Here is an 18,920-nt window from a genome sequence, read left to right as displayed (position 1 = left end):
AAACACAGGAATAAAGCAGGGTCTGTGTGCTGAATAGCAGTGACAGATACTTATAAACAGAGTATTCTTTCACTATTATTTGCAAAATCTTGTGCTGCTGCTGCTGTAATAAGGGACAGTGTTACTCAACTATCTGTACTTACTTTTGCTTGCCCTTTAAATATCTCTCCCCCCTCCTGCAGTGTAAAAATAGCCCATAACACAGGCCCCACACATCAACCAGCCTGACAGATTCCAGCAAGAATCCCTCTGCCCGTTACTGTCAGCATGAGAAAAACCTTGATATTCACTTTCCTCCTGAATCTCACAACTTGCTGTAAGTCTCCTGCTCTTCCTGCTGCTCATTAATAACAAGAAATATCTGAATATTATTCTGCAATCTGTTTACTAAAAACTCCTGCCAGGGGAGAATCGGGAGGAGGCAACGCCAATGTCTTCTCTGTCTGTTACTAATTAAACTAATTGGTTAAATACTTCTTTCATTATCCAAAACTGGCATGTATATAACTTTTGTATACAGGACTGGTTTAAAGGAGAACTAAAGCCTAAAAATGAATGTGGCTAAAAATGTCCTATTTTATATAGTGAACTTATTGCACGAGGCTAAAGTTTGAGCTTGTCAATAGCAGCAATGATCCAGGACTTCAAACTTGTCACAGGGGGTCACCATCTTGGAAAGTATCTGTGACACTCACATGCTCAGTGGGCTCTGATTGGCTGTTGAGAAGCTAAGCTTAGGGCTCGTCACTAATTATCCAGCAGAAAATGAGCTTCCCTGGCTGTAATATAAGCTGATGCTACAGGTTTGCTGATTATTCAATTCTGATGTTAATTGCACTGGTTTCTGTGCTGCCATGTAGTAATTATGTGTATTAATTACTAATCAGCCTTATATTGTGACATTTCTATTCTATGTGTACTGTATATTGTGAGTGGGTCCCTAAGATCAGTAAGTGACAGCAGCACAGAGCATGTGCAGTGAATCAGCAGAAAAGAAGATGGGGAGCTACTGGGGCATCTTTGGAGACACAGATCTTTACTGCTAAAGGGCTGTGGTTGCCTTGGGCTGGTACAGAAGCACAAAACATCATGTACAACATTTCTAGCTACTTCTTTAGTTAGGCTTTAGTTCTCCTTTAAAGGGATGCTATCATGGGAAAACATGTTTATTTTCAAAATGCTTAATAATGCTAATAATAAACAAGGGGAGAGGGCTGGAAGGGTTACTGTCTGCTCTCTCTCATTTCCCTACAGAAATAGGGATTGGTAACACTAGATAGGTACCTAATATATAGAGACAAGAGGAAAGTGTTGGAAGGGTTACTGTCTGCTCTCTCTCATTTCCCTACAGAAATAGGGATTGGTAACACTAGATAGGTACCTAATATATAGAGACAAGAGGAAAGTGTTGGAAGGGTTACTGTCTGCTCTCTCTCATTTCCCTACAGAAATAGGGATTGGTAGCACTAGATAGGTACCTAATATATAGAGACAAGAGGAAAGTGTTGGAAGGGTTACTGTCTGCTCTCTCTTATTTTCCTACAGAAATAGGGATTGGTAACACTAGATAGGTACCTAATATATAGAGACAAGAGGAAAGTGTTGGAAGGGTTACTGTCTGCTCTCTCTCATTTCCCTACAGAAATAGGGATTGGTAGCACTAGATAGGTACCTAATATATAGAGACAGAGACAATTGAATAGCCAGTTTACTGAATGATAGATTGGGGCGGGGGGGTGAGTTCCTTTTCTTGCATCAGATCTAGTGAATACAGCAAATTCCTATCTGTAATACAATGGCAACTGTATCTCTTTAAAACCTCCCCCTGCTCGTGATGTCACTACATGTAAAGGCTGCAGGGCTGGTGCCGAGGAAAGTCTGAGTCTGCGAGAGTCCGAGTTGTTCCCTGCTCTCCATTACTTTGTGCATCTCCCCGACTATGGAAACCCTATTAACCTTCTCTTTCTTCATCTCCTTTATTTCTACAGGTAAGTGGGTTTCTCTGCACTGGCACTTTGCATTCAGGCAACAATTGTGCATGTTAAAGAGATACTGACATCAGAAAATAACCTTTTTATTATCTATCATAACATTGTGTTTGAATGCTATTTATAATTTTGCCATAAAAGTATTTGCCTGATGCTTTTACATTACCTTTCTTATCCCCATGTTCCTATATGAGGGGGCTGCCATATTTGTGCAGCAGGAGTCCGTTAGCATTAGAAACTTTAACTGACAGTTTGAGAAGAGACAGTCAGATTGGCAAAACAGTCAGGTTAAGGAACTTCAAGTGACAATTATTTCCAAAAGCAGAACTATGAGTAAAAAACGATCAACGTGACCTATAGGTAACTTTTATTGTAGATTCATATTTTCAAAAGAAAATTTTTAGTGTCGGTATCACTTTAATGATTAGTGATGGGCGAATAAATTCATTATTTCTTTTTTTTTTATAGTTTTTAAACTGGTCTGTGCCGAACTGGGTGCGGTCTGGTCAAAATTGGGTGTGGTCTGGTCAGAACTGGGTGTGGTTTGGTCAGAACTGGGTGTGGTCTGTGCAGAACTGGGTGTGGTCTGTGCAGAACTGGGTGTGGTCTGTGCAGAACTAGGTGTGGTTTGGGCAGGGCACAGATGTATCCATAAAATTATCAGTTGATGTGAATCAGGAAATCCTCTCCTATTTTTATAATTAATAAAGTTCCAATCAGTGTTTGTTCTGAGGTTGTTAAAGTTATAGTGCCACCACCAGTTTCTGCTTCCATTGTCCTTCATTATTTATTTATTTATTTATTTTTTATTGTTTTTTAATCTGCTTCTTCTTCTGACTCTTTCCAGCTTTCAAAGGGGGGTCACTGACCCCCATCTAAAAACAAATGCTCTGTAAGGCTACAAAGCTATTGTAATTGCTTATTTTTATTCCTCATCATTCTATTCAGGCCTCTCCTATTCATATTCCAGTCTCTAATTCAAATCAATGCATGGTTGCTAGGGGAATTTGGACCCTAGCAACCAGATTGCTGAAATTGCAAACTAGAAAGTTGCTGAATAAAAAACTAAATAATAAATACCACAAATAACAAAAAATGAAAACCAATTACAAATTATCTCAGAATATCACTCTCTACATCATACTAAACGTTAACTCAAAGGCCTCCCATAGACTCCATTATAATCAAATAATTCACATTTTTAAAAAAGATTTCCTTTTTCTCTGTAATAATAAAACAGAACCTTGTACTTGATCCAGACAAAGATAATTAATCATTATTGGTGGTAAAACAATTATTTTGGGCCTTGTTAATGTTTATTTTTTAGTAGACTTAATCCAAGTAACAGAACGATCCCTTATCCAGAAACCCACAGGTCCCAAGTATTCTGGGTTATAGGTCCCATACAATAAAGAGTTGTTGGTTTGGTTTCTGAACTGAAGTGAAGAGCTGGCTGCATTATGTAATTCCATGGCCACCAATAAGAGTTTGCCTTTATTACAGAGAGACAATGGGCTGTCATAATAGTATAATGGACAAGGGCAGCCATTGATGATCTCCCTATTAATTTCTCGTCTTTCTCTCCTGGTCTAGTAAATGAATAAAAAGATTGGAAATCAAAGAATGATTGTTTCTTGGGTATTAATTGACCTTTTAAACATTTAAATAATGGCCCTGCCGCAAGAGTATAAGATATAAGGGCAAACAGGCCTAAATGTACCAATTTCAATTGATGTTGAACCTACAACCTTCATGTTTCAGAGCTGCATTCATGGGATCAGCAGCCACTTTAAAGGGATAGTTCAGTGCAGTAGGCATTTGCATTCAAAAGGTTTGTGTAGTTTCCACTAAGGCAAGATGGAGTCAGGGTAAATAATAAAGATATACATGCGTTCGTTGTACAACACGGTGGAATAAGTTGACATTTTATAAATACATGCAAACACTCATTAATTTCACTACATATTTTTTATTACTAAATGACATCGTATACATTGCAAATAATTTATTATACCATTGAAAATGTTATTCTTGAACCAATACATTTCTTTTTTAACTTGCAATATTGGTTTGTAGGCAGCCATTTCAGGTCATTGTGCCTGATCCTGTACTTTTAGTACCAGCACTTCACAATAGAACTGCTTTCAGATAAGCTATTGTTATTCCTACTCCTTCTCCTAGTCATGGTCGGAATTGGGTGTTTTACTATTGAGGGCTAGTCTCCTATCTACCACTAGGTGGCATATGGGAGCATTTTAGCAATGCAAGCTGTTGTTTCTCCTACTCAATGTAACTGAAGGAGTCACAGTGGGACATGATTTTTTACTACTGAGTGCTGTTCTTATATCTACCTGGGAGCTGTTATCTGGTTACCTTCCCATTGTTCTGCGTCAAAATTATTTTGACGTCCATTGACTTCAAAGCGTTTTGTGAATTTTGCGCCCATTACTAACCACTTCATAGTTATACTTTTTTTTTGGATGGTTGTTAGCACGGCATCTTCCCTGCCCCAGGCTTAAATCTTGAGGCAATTTAGGCAGAGGAAGGAATCCATTGTCAGGCAGAGGGTGCATGGAGCTCATTCCCATGGTTTTGTTTAGCTACTAAAGACAAGGTCAGTCTAATGCAGTAAAGAATGAAATGACTTAACCAGTGTCTATTTCTTCTCAATACCCCAAGGTACCCATATCTCTCTGTGGTTTGGCTGTATTTGCATAACTCCTGCACCTACAAATAATATATATGAAACAGTATTTCTCTTTTTCTTTTTCAGGTTATTGTCTGTCCTGTGTTCAATGCAAAGTAGAAGGGGAGAACTTCTGCCAAGGGCCGGAATATCAATGTCCCAAAACGGGAGATTTTGCGTGCGGCTCTACTAGCACAGTCACCATTATAGGTACCGTATTGTCTGGGGATCCCAAATTTACTTGGGGAAACACCATATATTCACTATTGCCTGCTCCTCATCTATATGTGATTGTTCATTTACTGGGAACAGACCTGCCAGCTGGATTGTAAATGACAAGGCCCCATGCAGTGTATTTTACCCCTATTTCTAAATACAGTGCCCTGTACCAGCCTGTAAGGAGGCAAAATGTGAATGGTTAAATAGTTAATGTATAATTATTTTGGCCACTAGGTGGCAGTGCTTCCTAAATTGAACTGTGAAAGTTGTTGGTACTGAAGAGTGAATACAGCAAACAGGAACAGGAAATCCGGTGGCCATTTTGGCAGTGATAGAGGAAGGAACAGCAGTCTTCGTTAGGGAAGGGTGAGGAGAAAAGGTTGTGCCGATGTCTACCTGTTATGAAGGAGTCACAGCAATAAACTTCAACTGTTTAAGAGAAAGTTTTCCATACCTCGTGCCTTAAGGTTACAAGCCAATCACCCTGCTGTACTCAACCAGGATCAATCAGCATGCCCCATACAAAGTCAGTGTAATGTATTTATAATATTTTATTACACAGCTGTGTCTTTGCTTTATTCCCAGAGGGAATAGCCAGTAAAACATTCAGCCGTTCATGTGAGAGACGCGCTAACTGTGGGATATCAGGGAGCATGAGTTACCTGCGGGGCAGAATGAAAACCGCAACAACATGCTGTTTCAATGATGGCTGCTCTCCCCCCCCTCCCAAGTGTAAGTAGGACCGTTTGCGTTACGCTCCAGTTTTATATACGGTTTGCACTGTAGACAGCCATAGCTTCCTATTTAAATGTACTGTCTTAGATGTAGACTGAAGGAAATCGTATTTCTCTCCTGAATAAAGAACCCCACAAGGCTCTCTGATATGTGGATAGTGTGTGGGTTTCACAGATCAGAGCATGTCTTAATGATAAGTGGGTCAGAAATTTTCCAGCCTATGTCTGACCACAACCTGCTTCCTCTCAAGCCCAATCAAGTTCTCCAATGACATCACCAGAGGGAACGTTTGGTGCAATGACATCATTAACATTGCACTTTGCATCTCATTCACAAAGGCCTTGAGGATAAAATCACTCTTTCCAACTAGAAGCCACTTGCACTTCTACTTCCTACTAAATTGCTATTTAGCAAGTATTAATTCTAAAGCCTGACCTCCATGATTCCACGGCATTAAGAAGCACATTTCTTACTCAGTCGTATGGGAAGTGACTGGTGGTGGAGAAGACCATGGAAGTGATAGAGAAGTACGGAGAGGTATGATGCAGGCTGGATTTACTGGAGGTCAGGACCAATTTCCCTCTTGGTGTCCCTAGCCTTCCCCTGAAAAGGACCCCACCTTTTTTGGGTAGGTTAAAATGAGGGTGCATGTCTAGTAAGTGAAACCAGGTCCATAATCCACATTCATGGTCTGTGACCATCAAAGTTCAATGTACTATTTGCCCAAGATCTTTACCATAGAACATTCTGTAGATGCCTGTAGGGTAATTTGTTAGAAGATTGTCAAGAAGTAATGAACAATGTTTTATTAACCTAAAGTGCCCTTGGAGAACATGCAGAGGATTGGACTAACATGTCGAAGCTGCACTTCCCTGGATTCCAAATGGTGCAACACCGAAGACACCATAGATTGCTTTGGAGAAGAGAGGAAGTGTATTCTTCAAACCACCACAACATCAGGTACTGACTGCTCAGCTAGTATCATCACCATCATCATCATCATCATTTATTTATATAGCACCAACAGGTTACGCAGTGCCACCTGCTGGTCAGTTTCAACAGCGTCACCTGCTGGTCAGTTTCCAACCAGTCTGACCACCAAGTAGTCAAGGAAGTTGTCAGGAGAAAGAAAGAGGCTGCTCTGATGTTCTTCTGCTTAGGAAAGATTTGAGAAAGGTTTCTAATGTTTTTCCCTATGCAGAAGAACATCAGCCTCTTTCTTTCTCCTGACAACTTCCTTGACTACTTGCTGGTCAGACTGGTGGGAAACTGACCAGCAGGTGGCGCTGTTGTAACACAATTCATTCATATTAACAGTACATGTATCCCTTAATATTTTGGAATTAAAAAACATAATTAATAAATGTAAATGACAAAAGTACTTAGCATAGCACCCTCATCAATTTTACATTCACTTATTTTAAAGGTTTACTTATCTTTTAATGGAAATGTAACAATAAACTGTTATAAAGACAAACATCTAGTGAACATAAGTAAAGTGATAGAAGTTATAGCATATCTCTAACCATTCTGCAATGGATTATGAAGATGGGAGCAGTTGGTGATGGTAGGGAGAGAGCTGGAGGAGTAGGGGGAAAATATTCTGGGGCTATATATTTGACAGTTGGGGTGCCTGTGTAGAGATTTCAGTTGTGCTCAGGCACCAGTAGTAGGGGGAGAAGGAGTATGTAGGGAGCTGTAGCACTGCATTGGGTTAAATCCACCTGGAGCTCAGAGAATGTACATTAACCCTGTGATGGAGAGGAGCACCTGCTGGGCTGGTGGTTGGTGCACCATGTTATAGAGGACTGAAGACTAGAGATTCTCTGCTCCCCTATCCATATCAGGTAACAATCAACACTGTATGTACATGGTAGACTGTTTAAGTTTGACCCCATGAATAATCCTGTACCTTCCTCCCTCTTCAGGGTTTAAGAGTGGCCAGAGAGCGATACGAGGCTGTGCCACCAATGACCTGTGTGCTATGGGCAGCCAGTACCACGACTATGGAGACATAACGGAGTGGACAGAAGTCACCTGCACCAATAGCACAAGTCCTCTGCAGCAGAGCCTTCTCCTCCTGGCACTGGCTGCTCTGCTTTGTATTAAACTAATGTAACCGCCAATCTCTCCCCTCTCGCCCATTCCAGTAACAATCGGCTTCCCAGCAGTAGAGTTGCTCCTATATGGACTGTTGCTTCTCAAGCATTTGACTGCATGGATTCTTGCATCTTCACCTGCTGCATGAAACAAGCCCCCCGACACCTTCCCAATATCCCTTGCATTTGCCATTGCTGTGAATCTAACAGCAGAGAATGGATGGAAAGGCCGGATACTGGGGGGCACACCTTTAATTGGACTGAACTCTCTCCAAACTGAATTCAGCACTGCCAGGAGAAAGTAAAAATGAAAGCAAAAAATATGTTTTTTATTTAGCATGTTAGTGTGATTGTGTCAGTTTAGTTCTGCTGGTTCACACACAGCCAACGTGCAATGCCAATTCATCATATTATTTTTTTTAAAGGACCACTATAGACTAACAATAATTCTGCTGAACCCAAGAGTTATCTCTCTCTCTCTCTCTACAGGGGATAAACAAGCTTAAAGGGGTACTGTCATGGGAAAAAAATTTTTTTTCAAAATGAATCAGTTAATAGTGCTGCTCCACCAGAATTCTGCACTGAAATCCATTTCTCAAAAGAGCAAACAGATTTTTTTATATTCAATTTTGAAATCTGACATGGGGCTAGACATATTGTCAATTTCCCAGCTGCCCCAAGTCATGTGACAATATGTCTAGCTCCATGTCAGATTTCAAAATTGAATATAAAAAAATCTGTTTGCTCTTTTGAGAAATGGATTTCAGTGCAGAATTCTGCTGGAACAGCACTATTAACAGATTCATTTTGGAATTTGAATTTTTTTTCCCATGACAATATCCCTTTAAGGGGCTGTTCCAGCTTAATTGTGCTTAGTACAGGGGACATACCTGAGAGGTGATAGTAAGGACTGTGGATAAAACTTAAAGGACAAGCTAAGCTAATTGCTATCTGAATTGGTTACATAGAGTGGCTTAACAAAAGAGGAAAAAGGCCCTGCAATTGCAGGGGTACCAGGAGTGTAGAGGACCCAGTGAGGCCCTAATTAATTTTAATATATCTTGGTAGAATAGGCCGACTTATCAGTATATTGGGGACCTAAATTGAATTTGCTGTGGGGCCCAGTAACATCTAGTTACACCACTGGCTGCATAAATCAAGAGGAAAATCAATTTAAATTGACAACTTAAAAAACCTAAAAAAGTTTAAAAAATTAAGTTATAGTGGCCCTTTAATTGCTTGGTGTATGGTTTGTTTTCATATTCTAACAACATAATGTCACTTATTCACTGCATTCTAGTAAAGCAACTCCTGCACATGTATAAATACAAATAAATATTCTATGTATACAGTCAGACGTGGTGCCTAAGGGTAACACCATGGCAGCTTTCAGCTCTGCTAATACATAATGTATAACCATTTTATAAAGGGATGGGATTATTTATTGTCCATTCTTATTATTATTTTTTTTTTACACCTGCCTTTTGACTCATCTGATTGGCTGCCCATAACCAAGTCACTTGTAACAAAGGCAGCACAAGAGAAAAGGATTTTTCCATGGGATGATGTTACTGGGGTACTGGGGACAGACTCAGTACAATTACTTATATATATATATAATTACTTATATAGATATTGCTGGCTGCTTTGCCCGCAGCTGGTTTGCATTCATAGTGGACTAATTCTGACTCTCACTGTTACTATTAAACCCACTGTTTACATGATAAAACTGCCAATATTCTCTAAATAAACTACCACTAATAACAGCCTCTCTAGGTATTTCTGTATGATTTTAAGATTCTGGACGGGGAAGGTGCCAGCGTCTCTGCACAAACTGCAACAATTGCACCTTTTTCCAATATAGATGAAAAGTGCTGTGCCCTTTATTTATAAATCCAATTGTTATTTTACTAGTGAGCCTTATTCAAATGTAAAAAGAGTTGGGGAGGAACATAAGCATGAAAAAGCTCATGGGGAGTGCCATATATAGGCTGTTTCCACTTCAGAAAGATACAAAATACATCACTTTTCTATGCACTTTTGTCATCTGCATTGTTTTTTTTTCAGTTTCAGAGCTATTTAAGTTTTGACTAACTGCCACTTTAATGAATTTTGTAACAATACTGCCACCGGCTGGTCAATTCCAATGGCCTTACAGTCAAATAGCTATATCTTCAGAAGGAAAACAGAGAAGTGTTCTTATGTTGATCTGCTCAGGAAAGAGATCAGAAGCCTCAGGAACCCTTTCCCACCTGAGCAGAGCAACATCAGAACAATTCTCTGTTTTCCTTCTGAAGATATAGCTCTTTGACTGTAAGGCCATTGGAATTGACCAGCAGGTGGCAGTATTGTTACAAAATCCATTATATTGGCAGTTAAAGGGATACTGTCATGGGAAAAAATGAATCAGTTAATAGTGCTGCTCCAGCAGAATTCTGCACTGAAATCCATTTCTCAAAAGAGCAAACAGATTTTTTTATATTCAATTTTGAAATCTGACATGGGGCTAGACATATTGGCAATTTCCCAGCTGCCCCAAGTCATGTGACTTGTGCTCTGATAAACTTCAATCACTCTTTACTGCTGTACTGCAAGTTGGAGTGATATCAACCCCCTCCCTTTCCCCCCAGTAGCCAAACAAAAGAACAATGGGAAGGTAAACAGATAGTTTCCTAACACAAGATAACAGCTGCCTGGTAGATCTAAGAACAACACTCAATAGTAAAAACCCATGTCCCACTGAGACACATTCAGTTACATTGAGAAGGAAAAACAGCAGCCTGCCAGAAAGCATTTCTCTCCTAAAGTGCAGGCACAAGTCACATGACCAGGGGCAGCTGGGAAATTGACAAAATGTCTAGCCCCATGTCAGATTTCAAAATTGAATATAAAAAAATCTGTTTGCTCTTTTGAGAAATGGATTTCAGTGCAGAATTCTGCTGGAGTAGCACTATTAACTGCTGCCTTTTGAAAAAAACATGTTTTCTGATGACAGGATCCCTTTAATAAAAACTTAAATAAACTAAAAAACATAAATAATGAATGTGAATGTCAAAAGTGCTTCGAAAAGCACGTGACCGTTTTTACGTAAAATATAGAACAGACATAACAGCAGGGAAGTAAAGCAAACATGATACATCATTATACCTGCCAAATACTTCTCTTATAAAGTTTGGGGCTGATTTAGTAACGGTTGTATTTTTTTTTTCATTTCACCAGATCAAACTTTTTATCTCTAAAAATCATGTTAATTACACTAAACCATGAAAAAGTCATTATTTATTATATATTTATTCAATATTTTTTCAATTTTTTTCAAAACGTATCCATCAAAGTCATGTAGACATCAACAGGGGCGCTCCTTTGAAAATTGTAAAATCTTTCTTTGGTTTGAGTTGTAGACATTTTCAGGTTTTTTTTCCATTTGTAATAGCACAAAAATTCTTACAAAAATTTGGATTTTAAGCCATCCGTATTCTTATTTTTTCTTTTTATTCATTCACGTGTTTTATATACGGATAATAAACAAGTAGATATTTGCGCTTTTTGAAATGTGAGTTTAGTCATGGTGGAATAAAACTCTACTACGGCATAAAGAATTTTGGATGAAATTTATTACAATTTAAGATCATGTTTGTTTTCTTAATTCACACAGAATTAGAGTGCTCACCTGAACGTAATTACCCTCTCGGGTGCCGGGTGCTAAACAGTCCACAGGACCTCCTGCTCAAGGTCCAAATAACTCGAACATCCAAAGAAAACTGTAGCACACCGATCAAACTTGTCTTGTGAAGAAAAGTGTTTTTATTGGCTCACGGCAACGTTTCGGGCCACGCAGGGCCCTTTATCAAGCCTAAACTTACATTCAAAGTACTGTGTTAAATACCAAAGAAAAAGAGGGAGGAGTGGAGAAACAATGGTAGTGATCCTTCACGGATTGGTTAAGATTCAATGCTAATATACATAATTAATTGATAAATTTATTCAAATTTATCAATTAATTATGTATATTAGCATTGAATCTTAACCAATCCGTGAAGGATCACTACCATTGTTTCTCCACTCCTCCCTCTTTTTCTTTGGTATTTAACACAGTACTTTGAATGTAAGTTTAGGCTTGATAAAGGGCCCTGCGTGGCCCGAAACGTTGCCAAACTTTATGTCTGCCGTGAGCCAATAAAAACACTTTTCTTCACAAGACAAGTTTGATCGGTGTGCTACAGTTTTCTTTGGATGTTTTCTTAATTCAAGCAAAAACAACATGATCCCTATAAGTTTTGAATTTACATAAACTATCAATCAAAGATTAGAATGAAATAAATATAGAGACTAAAACCTGTCAAGCTTTTATAAGAGTCTTTTCAACAAGTAAAGAATTTTCTTCAGTTTTTCCTCCTGTAGGTAGAGCTCTTACTCTTTGATGTCGATTTAGAACCAAATCAATGGCAATGATGTTCTCTCTCTCTCTCTCTCTCTAATGAGTAAATCCCACTGATTTTTTTTATCCATTGCCTTATGCATCTGTGAAAATACAAACCACCGATTCCTTAAATCTTTCAGCCGTTTCCTGGATCCTTTACCTGCAAATTTCATAGTTCCATAAATCCTACTGACCTTTAGGTATTGACTATCAAGGAAACCTTATTTAAGGCTTCTGGAGTGAAAAAAAATAAACATATATGTGGTATAAAGTAAATCAAGGACTATGTCAGTATGGTTTTCTGAAACTTCCATTAGAACCAGATACATTTGGCATAGTCGGCAGGATGGAAGAATCTGAAAGCAAAGCCTCAGGGACCACATCAGTGAAGTGGCCAGTATTTATTTGTAGCTTAAAAGAAAACTATATTCCTGAACAATGTAGGTCTCCATAATTAATATGACAAATGAAAAAATGCCTACTGAATCCTGAGACTACAAGGCGCCACCTAGCTGTATTATCTACTGGTGGAATTAAAGGGAGACTAAGCTTGGTGCTTGCTATACAATGGATCAGAGGTAACCACAATAATTGCAGCCTTCTATGAGCAAGATAGATTCCAAGGAATTGAGCAAGAGACTCATAATTACACTTTGGCTGCTAGTAATTTTGCCATTTCAGTGGTGAGGATCACCCTGGTAGACATTGTGCTTTTTCTGGACAGTGCTTACCATGCAAGGAGGTGGTGTACAATTGCTAGTATACACGGAGAAGACAAATCACATAATAAATATATACAGAATCATATCAGGACAAAGAGCTTAAAGGAGAACTAAACCGTTAATTAAAAAATACCCTACCCCCTACCCTACATAGACCCCCTCCCTACTCCCCTCCAGCCTAGCTGTTACCCCTGGTAAATGCCCCTAAGTCTTTACTTACCCCTCTGTGCAGATTTAGGGCATCGGAGTTCATGGGTGCCATCTTCTTTTCTTTGGGAAAAGAGCGGAGTATAGGAGCATGTGCAGTTGGAGCAATCTTCCGTGTCATGACAACTGCGCATGCGCCGAAAGTCACAGAAAGTGAAGGAAGAAAATCTGAAGATTACCGAAGTGCCGGATGATGGTACCCATGAACTCCGATGCCCTGAATCTGCCCTGAGGGGTAAGTAAAAAGTTAGGGGCATTTACCAGGGGGAGCAGAGAGGGAGGTCTATGTAGGGTAGGGGGTAGGGTTTTTTTCATTAAGAGTTTAGTTCTCCTTTAAGTGCTAAGAGACAAAGTAGGAAGGAGGTCCCTGCTCCGTAGAGCTTACAGTCTAAGTGGATGGGAGGCTGACATACAGGCATAAATTGGAGATGAAAAAGTGCACAAGGTAATGCATAGTCAGTAGACACAGGACTAGGCTTATGTTCTAGTGTTCCAAAAGGTAGGATCTTAATGTTTTCTTGAAGATATTGAGAGATGATTCAGGGATGGAATTCCAGAGATAAGGAGCAGCAAGATAGAAGGGTTTGAGACGAGAGGTGGCAGTGGATGTGGATGATGTGAAGAGAAGGTGCTCTGAGAGGAGAAGACGACCAGTAACGTATAGTGAGACAAATGTAATGGGGAGAAGAGGAGTGAAGGGCTTTGAATGTTAGTAGAAGGGTTTTATATGCTTTACTTTGCTGAACAGACAGCCACGCTATATTGCAGAGGAAGACACAACAAGTTTTGGCAGTATTATTTGTGCAGCATAATTGCATCTCATTACAATAACTGGAGATCACTGGCCATCTCTGTACTCCAGGTCCCTCTATACAACTCTTCCTCCCCCTGCTTTCATGTTGTTATGCCCTTTAGTTTACTAAAGACTTCATTTTATATACAGTTCACTTTGTAAACAAGTACAAGTGTTTCCTATGAGAGCTTATGCCAAGCCTTATGAAATAGTTATGTTGAAACATGTCGGAGTAACGTGCCGCTTACTTGTTGTCTATCATTTATTCAATGATGCAAAAAACATCCAGCATGGAATGAAACAAATAAATAATCCTTCAACATTTGAAAAACTTACTTACAATACCCTCCCTTAAGTTATTAATTAACAAGTTCAGCATCGGACTGGGCCGGGGGTAAACCAGGAAAAAACCCAGTGGGCCCCAGCCCTCATGGATCTGGCCGGCCCAGAGTGTGACCTCCTCCCCCTCTGCTCCTGACCTCCGTCCCCTTGCCCGCCATGCTTCACACCTCTGCCCACTTGCCCTGCCTGCTCCACCCACTTGCCCCGCTCAATCCACCCATTTGCTCTGGGAGGAAAGCCTGCAACTGGGGAGGGGGGCCCTTGGGGGGGCCCTGATGTGGCAGCCCCAGGGGGCCCCTCTGACCCCCCCCCAGTTGGGGGCCCTGAGGGACCACACTAAGAACCTTACACCAAGTAAAACTGCAGAGGATTGTGAGCTCAGTAGCTCAGTGGTGAAAACTAGGTCTCCGTGTGGTTGGTAACCTGACTTTCCTTGTATTGCTGCTAATGGCTCTTGTCTGGATAAGGGACCACAAAGTGCCCACATTCTGAAAGTACCTACAGTTTTTCAGTACAGTGCACTACATGACATGTATCATTTATCACTACAAAGGATTGAAACTCTGATTCAACTCTATTCTGTAGTGAATGTTAATGTTGCAATGAATAGGTCTGAGGGAGCATATTGCTAATTATTTAATATCTCTAATTAATTTGTAAAAGCAAAACATACTAACATGTTGTTTCTCTCTCCAGCTGTTGTGGCTATGTTTGCTCCTACTCTCCTTTTTCAGCTTCAATGGCTTCCCCCATGGCTACACAGCAGCTTGTTTCTATAAACTATAGTAGTACTTATCTGTTATCTACTGTGTATCCTGTGCTTGAATGGCTGCCCCCATGGCTTCACAGCAGCTTGTTTATATAAACTATAATAGTAGTACTTATCTGTTACCTACTGTGTATCCTGTGCTTGAATGGCTGCCCCCATGGCTGCAGAGCATCTTCATTATTTAAACTATAGTAGTACTTATCTGTTATCTACTGTGTATAGTTTGCTTGAATGGCTGCCCCCGTGGCTACACAGCAGTTTGTTTATATAAACTATAGTAGTACTTATCTGTCATCTACTGTGTATCCTGTGCTTGAATGGCTGCCCCCATGGCTACACAGCAGCTTGTTTATATAAACTATAGTAGTACTTATCTGTTATCTACTGTGTATCCTGTGCTTGAATGGCTGCCCCCATGGCTACACAACTATAGTAGTGTTTCTGAAACAAACACACTAGTTTTACCAGTGCAGGGCAACACTACATTACATTGTCATTCCTTTAAAACAATTAAATTTTTTGGTGTTACTCTTCCTTTAGGTAAATTACAAGTTTATGATTTATTTGAATTAGGAACAAATCATTGCTTGAGCAATCTCCCGAAGTTACAGTTAATATTAGCTTCAGAGGCACAGTAGAAAAACAAACGGACTAAATAAAATAAGAAATCAAAGATTATCAAAGTTTTCCCAACAGGCCCCTACACTATGTATCATCTTGGAGTACTAACTCCACATTACCACTTCTTGGTGGAGTCAAGTGCTGCTATATGGATAGGTTAACCTGACCGTCTTATACTGCTTTGGTGAAATATGACAGGATATTATTGTCACTACCTAAACCTTGGTTTTGGGATCAGGGTTGGACTGTTGCAAAGCCCCCTCTAGGCCCTTGGACCTGCTGCAACGCGCCTCCATCCCCCTCATCTTGCAGGGCGGGGCAAGAGAGGGAGTTTGAAAGCAGCGGTGACAGATTTGGGCAGGGAGCGCGTCTGAGCCAGCAGGGCTCATGAGAGATCTGGTGCCCACTGGATTTTTTCTCTGTGTCCCGCCGGCCTAGTCCGACCCTGTTTGGGGTCCCTGCTCCCAGCTTCCACTAAGGAATTAGTTTCCTAGGACACAAATCTTTTTACTTGGTCTTCTGCTCCAGGCTCCTCAGTATTAATTTCAGATCTAGGGATTGGTATGTAACTCACGTGCCTTGGGTTCTATAGGGGTGTCCTTGCCTGTCTCATCTATCCTGTAGCATAAAAATTAACTGGAAGAAAATTATTTTCTATTACAAGTGAGAGAGAATCATGTAAAGGAGGAGGATAACTATAGATTTTTACTATGTTGGCTTGCTGTTCAGTTTTACCACCAGGTATTAACATGTCCCCTGCAGTCACACCCTCTCAATGGCAGGGGACCATCAAGACCTGAGGACCATCCCACACGTGGGGTCTGCCGGGGGCCTTTATTAAACCACTGCCTTTGTCATATTTAGGTTTGGGGTCATCCCAAAGTTCTAGTGATCCTCCTGCAGGGTTATGGAGAGCCTATGGGGCAAATTCACTAAGCGCCGAAGCGCCTAACGCTAGCGTGAATTCGCTAGCGTTGGGCATTTTCGTTACTTCGCAAATTCACTAACGGAGGCTGGCGTAACTTCGCTAGTGTTACTTCGCACCCTTACGCCTGGCGAATTTGCGCAACGGACGTAACTACACAAATGCACTAACGCGCACATTGTACTGAACGCTACTTTTTACGCTAGACTTCGCCACCTCAGACCAGGCGAAGCGCAATAGAGTAGATAGGGATCGCTTCAAAAAAAGTTAAAATTTTTTCGAAGTCCCAAAAAACGCTGGTGTTTTTTCTATATTATAGGTGATAGGCTGAAAACGATCAAAAAAATTTTTTGGGCTCCCCTCCTTCCCCCCTACATTTCCTGACTCATGGCAACTTAACTATACAGTGGGCACATGTGTAGGGCAAAATAAAAATTTTATTCGATGTTTTGAAGGTTTCCCAGGCTTGTGTAGTGCTGCTACGTATTCCTCCATTGAAATTTGGCGCCGTATGCAAATTAACGATCGCTAACGTAACTTCGCTTTGCTTGGCGAATCAACTTCGCAACCTTACGCTACCCCTGAGCGCAACTTCGGATTTTAGTGAATTTGCAACCACGATTTTTAGTGAATGTCCCACTATGGGGCAAATTCACTAAGCGCAGAAGCGCCGAACGCTAGCGTTAATTCGCTAGCGTTTGGCATTTTCGTTACTGCGCAAATTCACTAACGAACGCTGGCGTAGTTTCGCTAGTGTTACTTCGCACCCTTACGCCTGGCGAATTTTCGCTAGCGACGTAACTACGCAAATTCACTAACTTGCGCAGTGTACTGAACGCTACCTTTTACGCTAGACTTCCTTCGCCACCTCAGACCTGGCGAAGCGCAATAGAGTAGATAGGGATTGTTTGAAAAAAAGTCAAAATTTTCCCAAAAAAGTCCCAAAAAACGCTGGCGTGTTTTCTACATTATGGGTGATAAGCTGAAAAAGATTGTAATTTTTTTTGGAGTTCCCCTCCTTCCCCCCTACATTTCCTGACTCATGGCAACTTAACTATACAGTGGGCACATGTGTAGGGCAAAATAAAATATTTATTTGCTGATTTGAAGGTTTTCTAGGCATTTGTAGTGCTGATATGTATTCCTCCATTGAAATTTGAATTTCGCGCCGTATGCAAATTAGCCTTCGCTAGCGTAACTTCGCTTTATATAGCGAATCAACGCTAGCGCAACTTCGCAACCTTACGCTACCCCTGAGCGCAACTTCGGATTTTAGTGAATTTGCAGAGCGCTGGAAAAACTACGCCTGGCGAAGTGCGGCGAAGCGCGGCAAAGTTGCGCCTGGCGAAACTACGAATGTTAGTGAATTTGCCCCTATGTGTCCATTGAACTCTCATACCATAAGAAAGATATTTTCAAGTTCTTGCCAAATTTGTTGTCACACAACTATAAATAGAGGAATTCACTTCTCTTACAATGTTCAGTCTCACAGAAAGTATATCATGGCTTTCAAATACAGGTACATTTTTATTTATGGTGCATACAATCTTAATAATTCCTTACAGAATCTCCTGTGTAGGAAAGAATTCCAGGCAGAACTAAACCTAAAGTCGTTTTTTTGGTATGAGATGGACAAAAGAAATTGAAACAGAAACACTAGAGTAAATGAATCAATATATTTTTTATTTTGTACGATTAATATTTCAGAGTAATTGTTATTTTTCCTATTCATCTGTCTTTAAATAAACATAATGGGACAGAAATAAAAAAAAAAAATAGATTGCAAGGTACCATAAACCAATCAATAAATAAATAAAATCTAACCTTTTAATTTAACCGAAATCTTTTTATACTCACAACTTTATCCTAACTCCTCATCAGTACAGGTCAACTCCCTCACTATGGTGGCTCAGAGGTGCCAGTAGGGTTCAGATCGTCTGCATTGCAGGAGGCAAAGCCAATTTCTTGGGGGAAGGGAAGATTCCAGCTAGACATTTTTTTAGCTTGCTTCCTACAAGATTGCTCTACATTGTGGGAGTAATGAATAGGTAGGAACCCCCTGCCAACATGCAAGCCCTATACACTCGCTGGCCAGACCCACCCCCGATCGGCCATCCCTCCTGATAAAAACATGATGTATCACAATGTGGGGTGGACCAGCGTTCGCGCATGCGCTCGGTGGTCCGGTCTTTGCACATGCTTGCGACAGTCTGGCATTCGCGCATGCACGCAGAGGGGGGCCCCTGGGGACTGCTATGAGGGCCCTTGGTGTTGCAGCCCTGGTGGGCCCCCAATGCTCCGACCCTGCTTACTTGAACTGCACACGAGACACACCCAGTACACAGAAACAGTGGAGGGGGATGCGCCGAATCACTATTTGGGATTCGGCCAAAT

At 40.6% G+C, this 18,920-nt stretch overlaps 1 protein-coding gene across 2 annotated transcripts; it reads left to right on the top strand.

The window, feature by feature from the left end:
• The first annotated feature begins 206 nt into the window (after positions 1-206).
• LOC121396610 (phospholipase A2 inhibitor subunit gamma B-like) lies at positions 207-8,267 on the top strand. Of its 2 annotated transcripts, XM_041571716.1 has the most exons (6): positions 207-316; positions 1,853-1,988; positions 4,762-4,884; positions 5,479-5,625; positions 6,448-6,588; positions 7,557-8,267. In XM_041571716.1, the coding sequence occupies exons 2-6, from the start codon at positions 1,940-1,942 to the stop codon at positions 7,745-7,747; spliced, it is 651 nt and encodes a 216-aa protein (XP_041427650.1). In that variant the 5' UTR covers positions 207-316; positions 1,853-1,939; the 3' UTR covers positions 7,748-8,267. The 2 variants fall into 2 exon arrangements, with proteins under 2 accessions (XP_041427650.1, XP_041427651.1); XM_041571717.1 differs by lacking the exon at positions 1,853-1,988.
• The last annotated feature ends 10,653 nt before the right edge of the window (positions 8,268-18,920 follow it).

The sequence above is a fragment of the Xenopus laevis genome, chromosome 7S (genome assembly GCF_017654675.1).
Source record: "Xenopus laevis strain J_2021 chromosome 7S, Xenopus_laevis_v10.1, whole genome shotgun sequence".
In the NCBI taxonomy this organism is placed as follows: domain Eukaryota; kingdom Metazoa; phylum Chordata; class Amphibia; order Anura; family Pipidae; genus Xenopus; species Xenopus laevis.
Note: the sequence above shows the minus strand (reverse complement) of the source record. Positions and strands in the feature narration are given on the sequence as shown.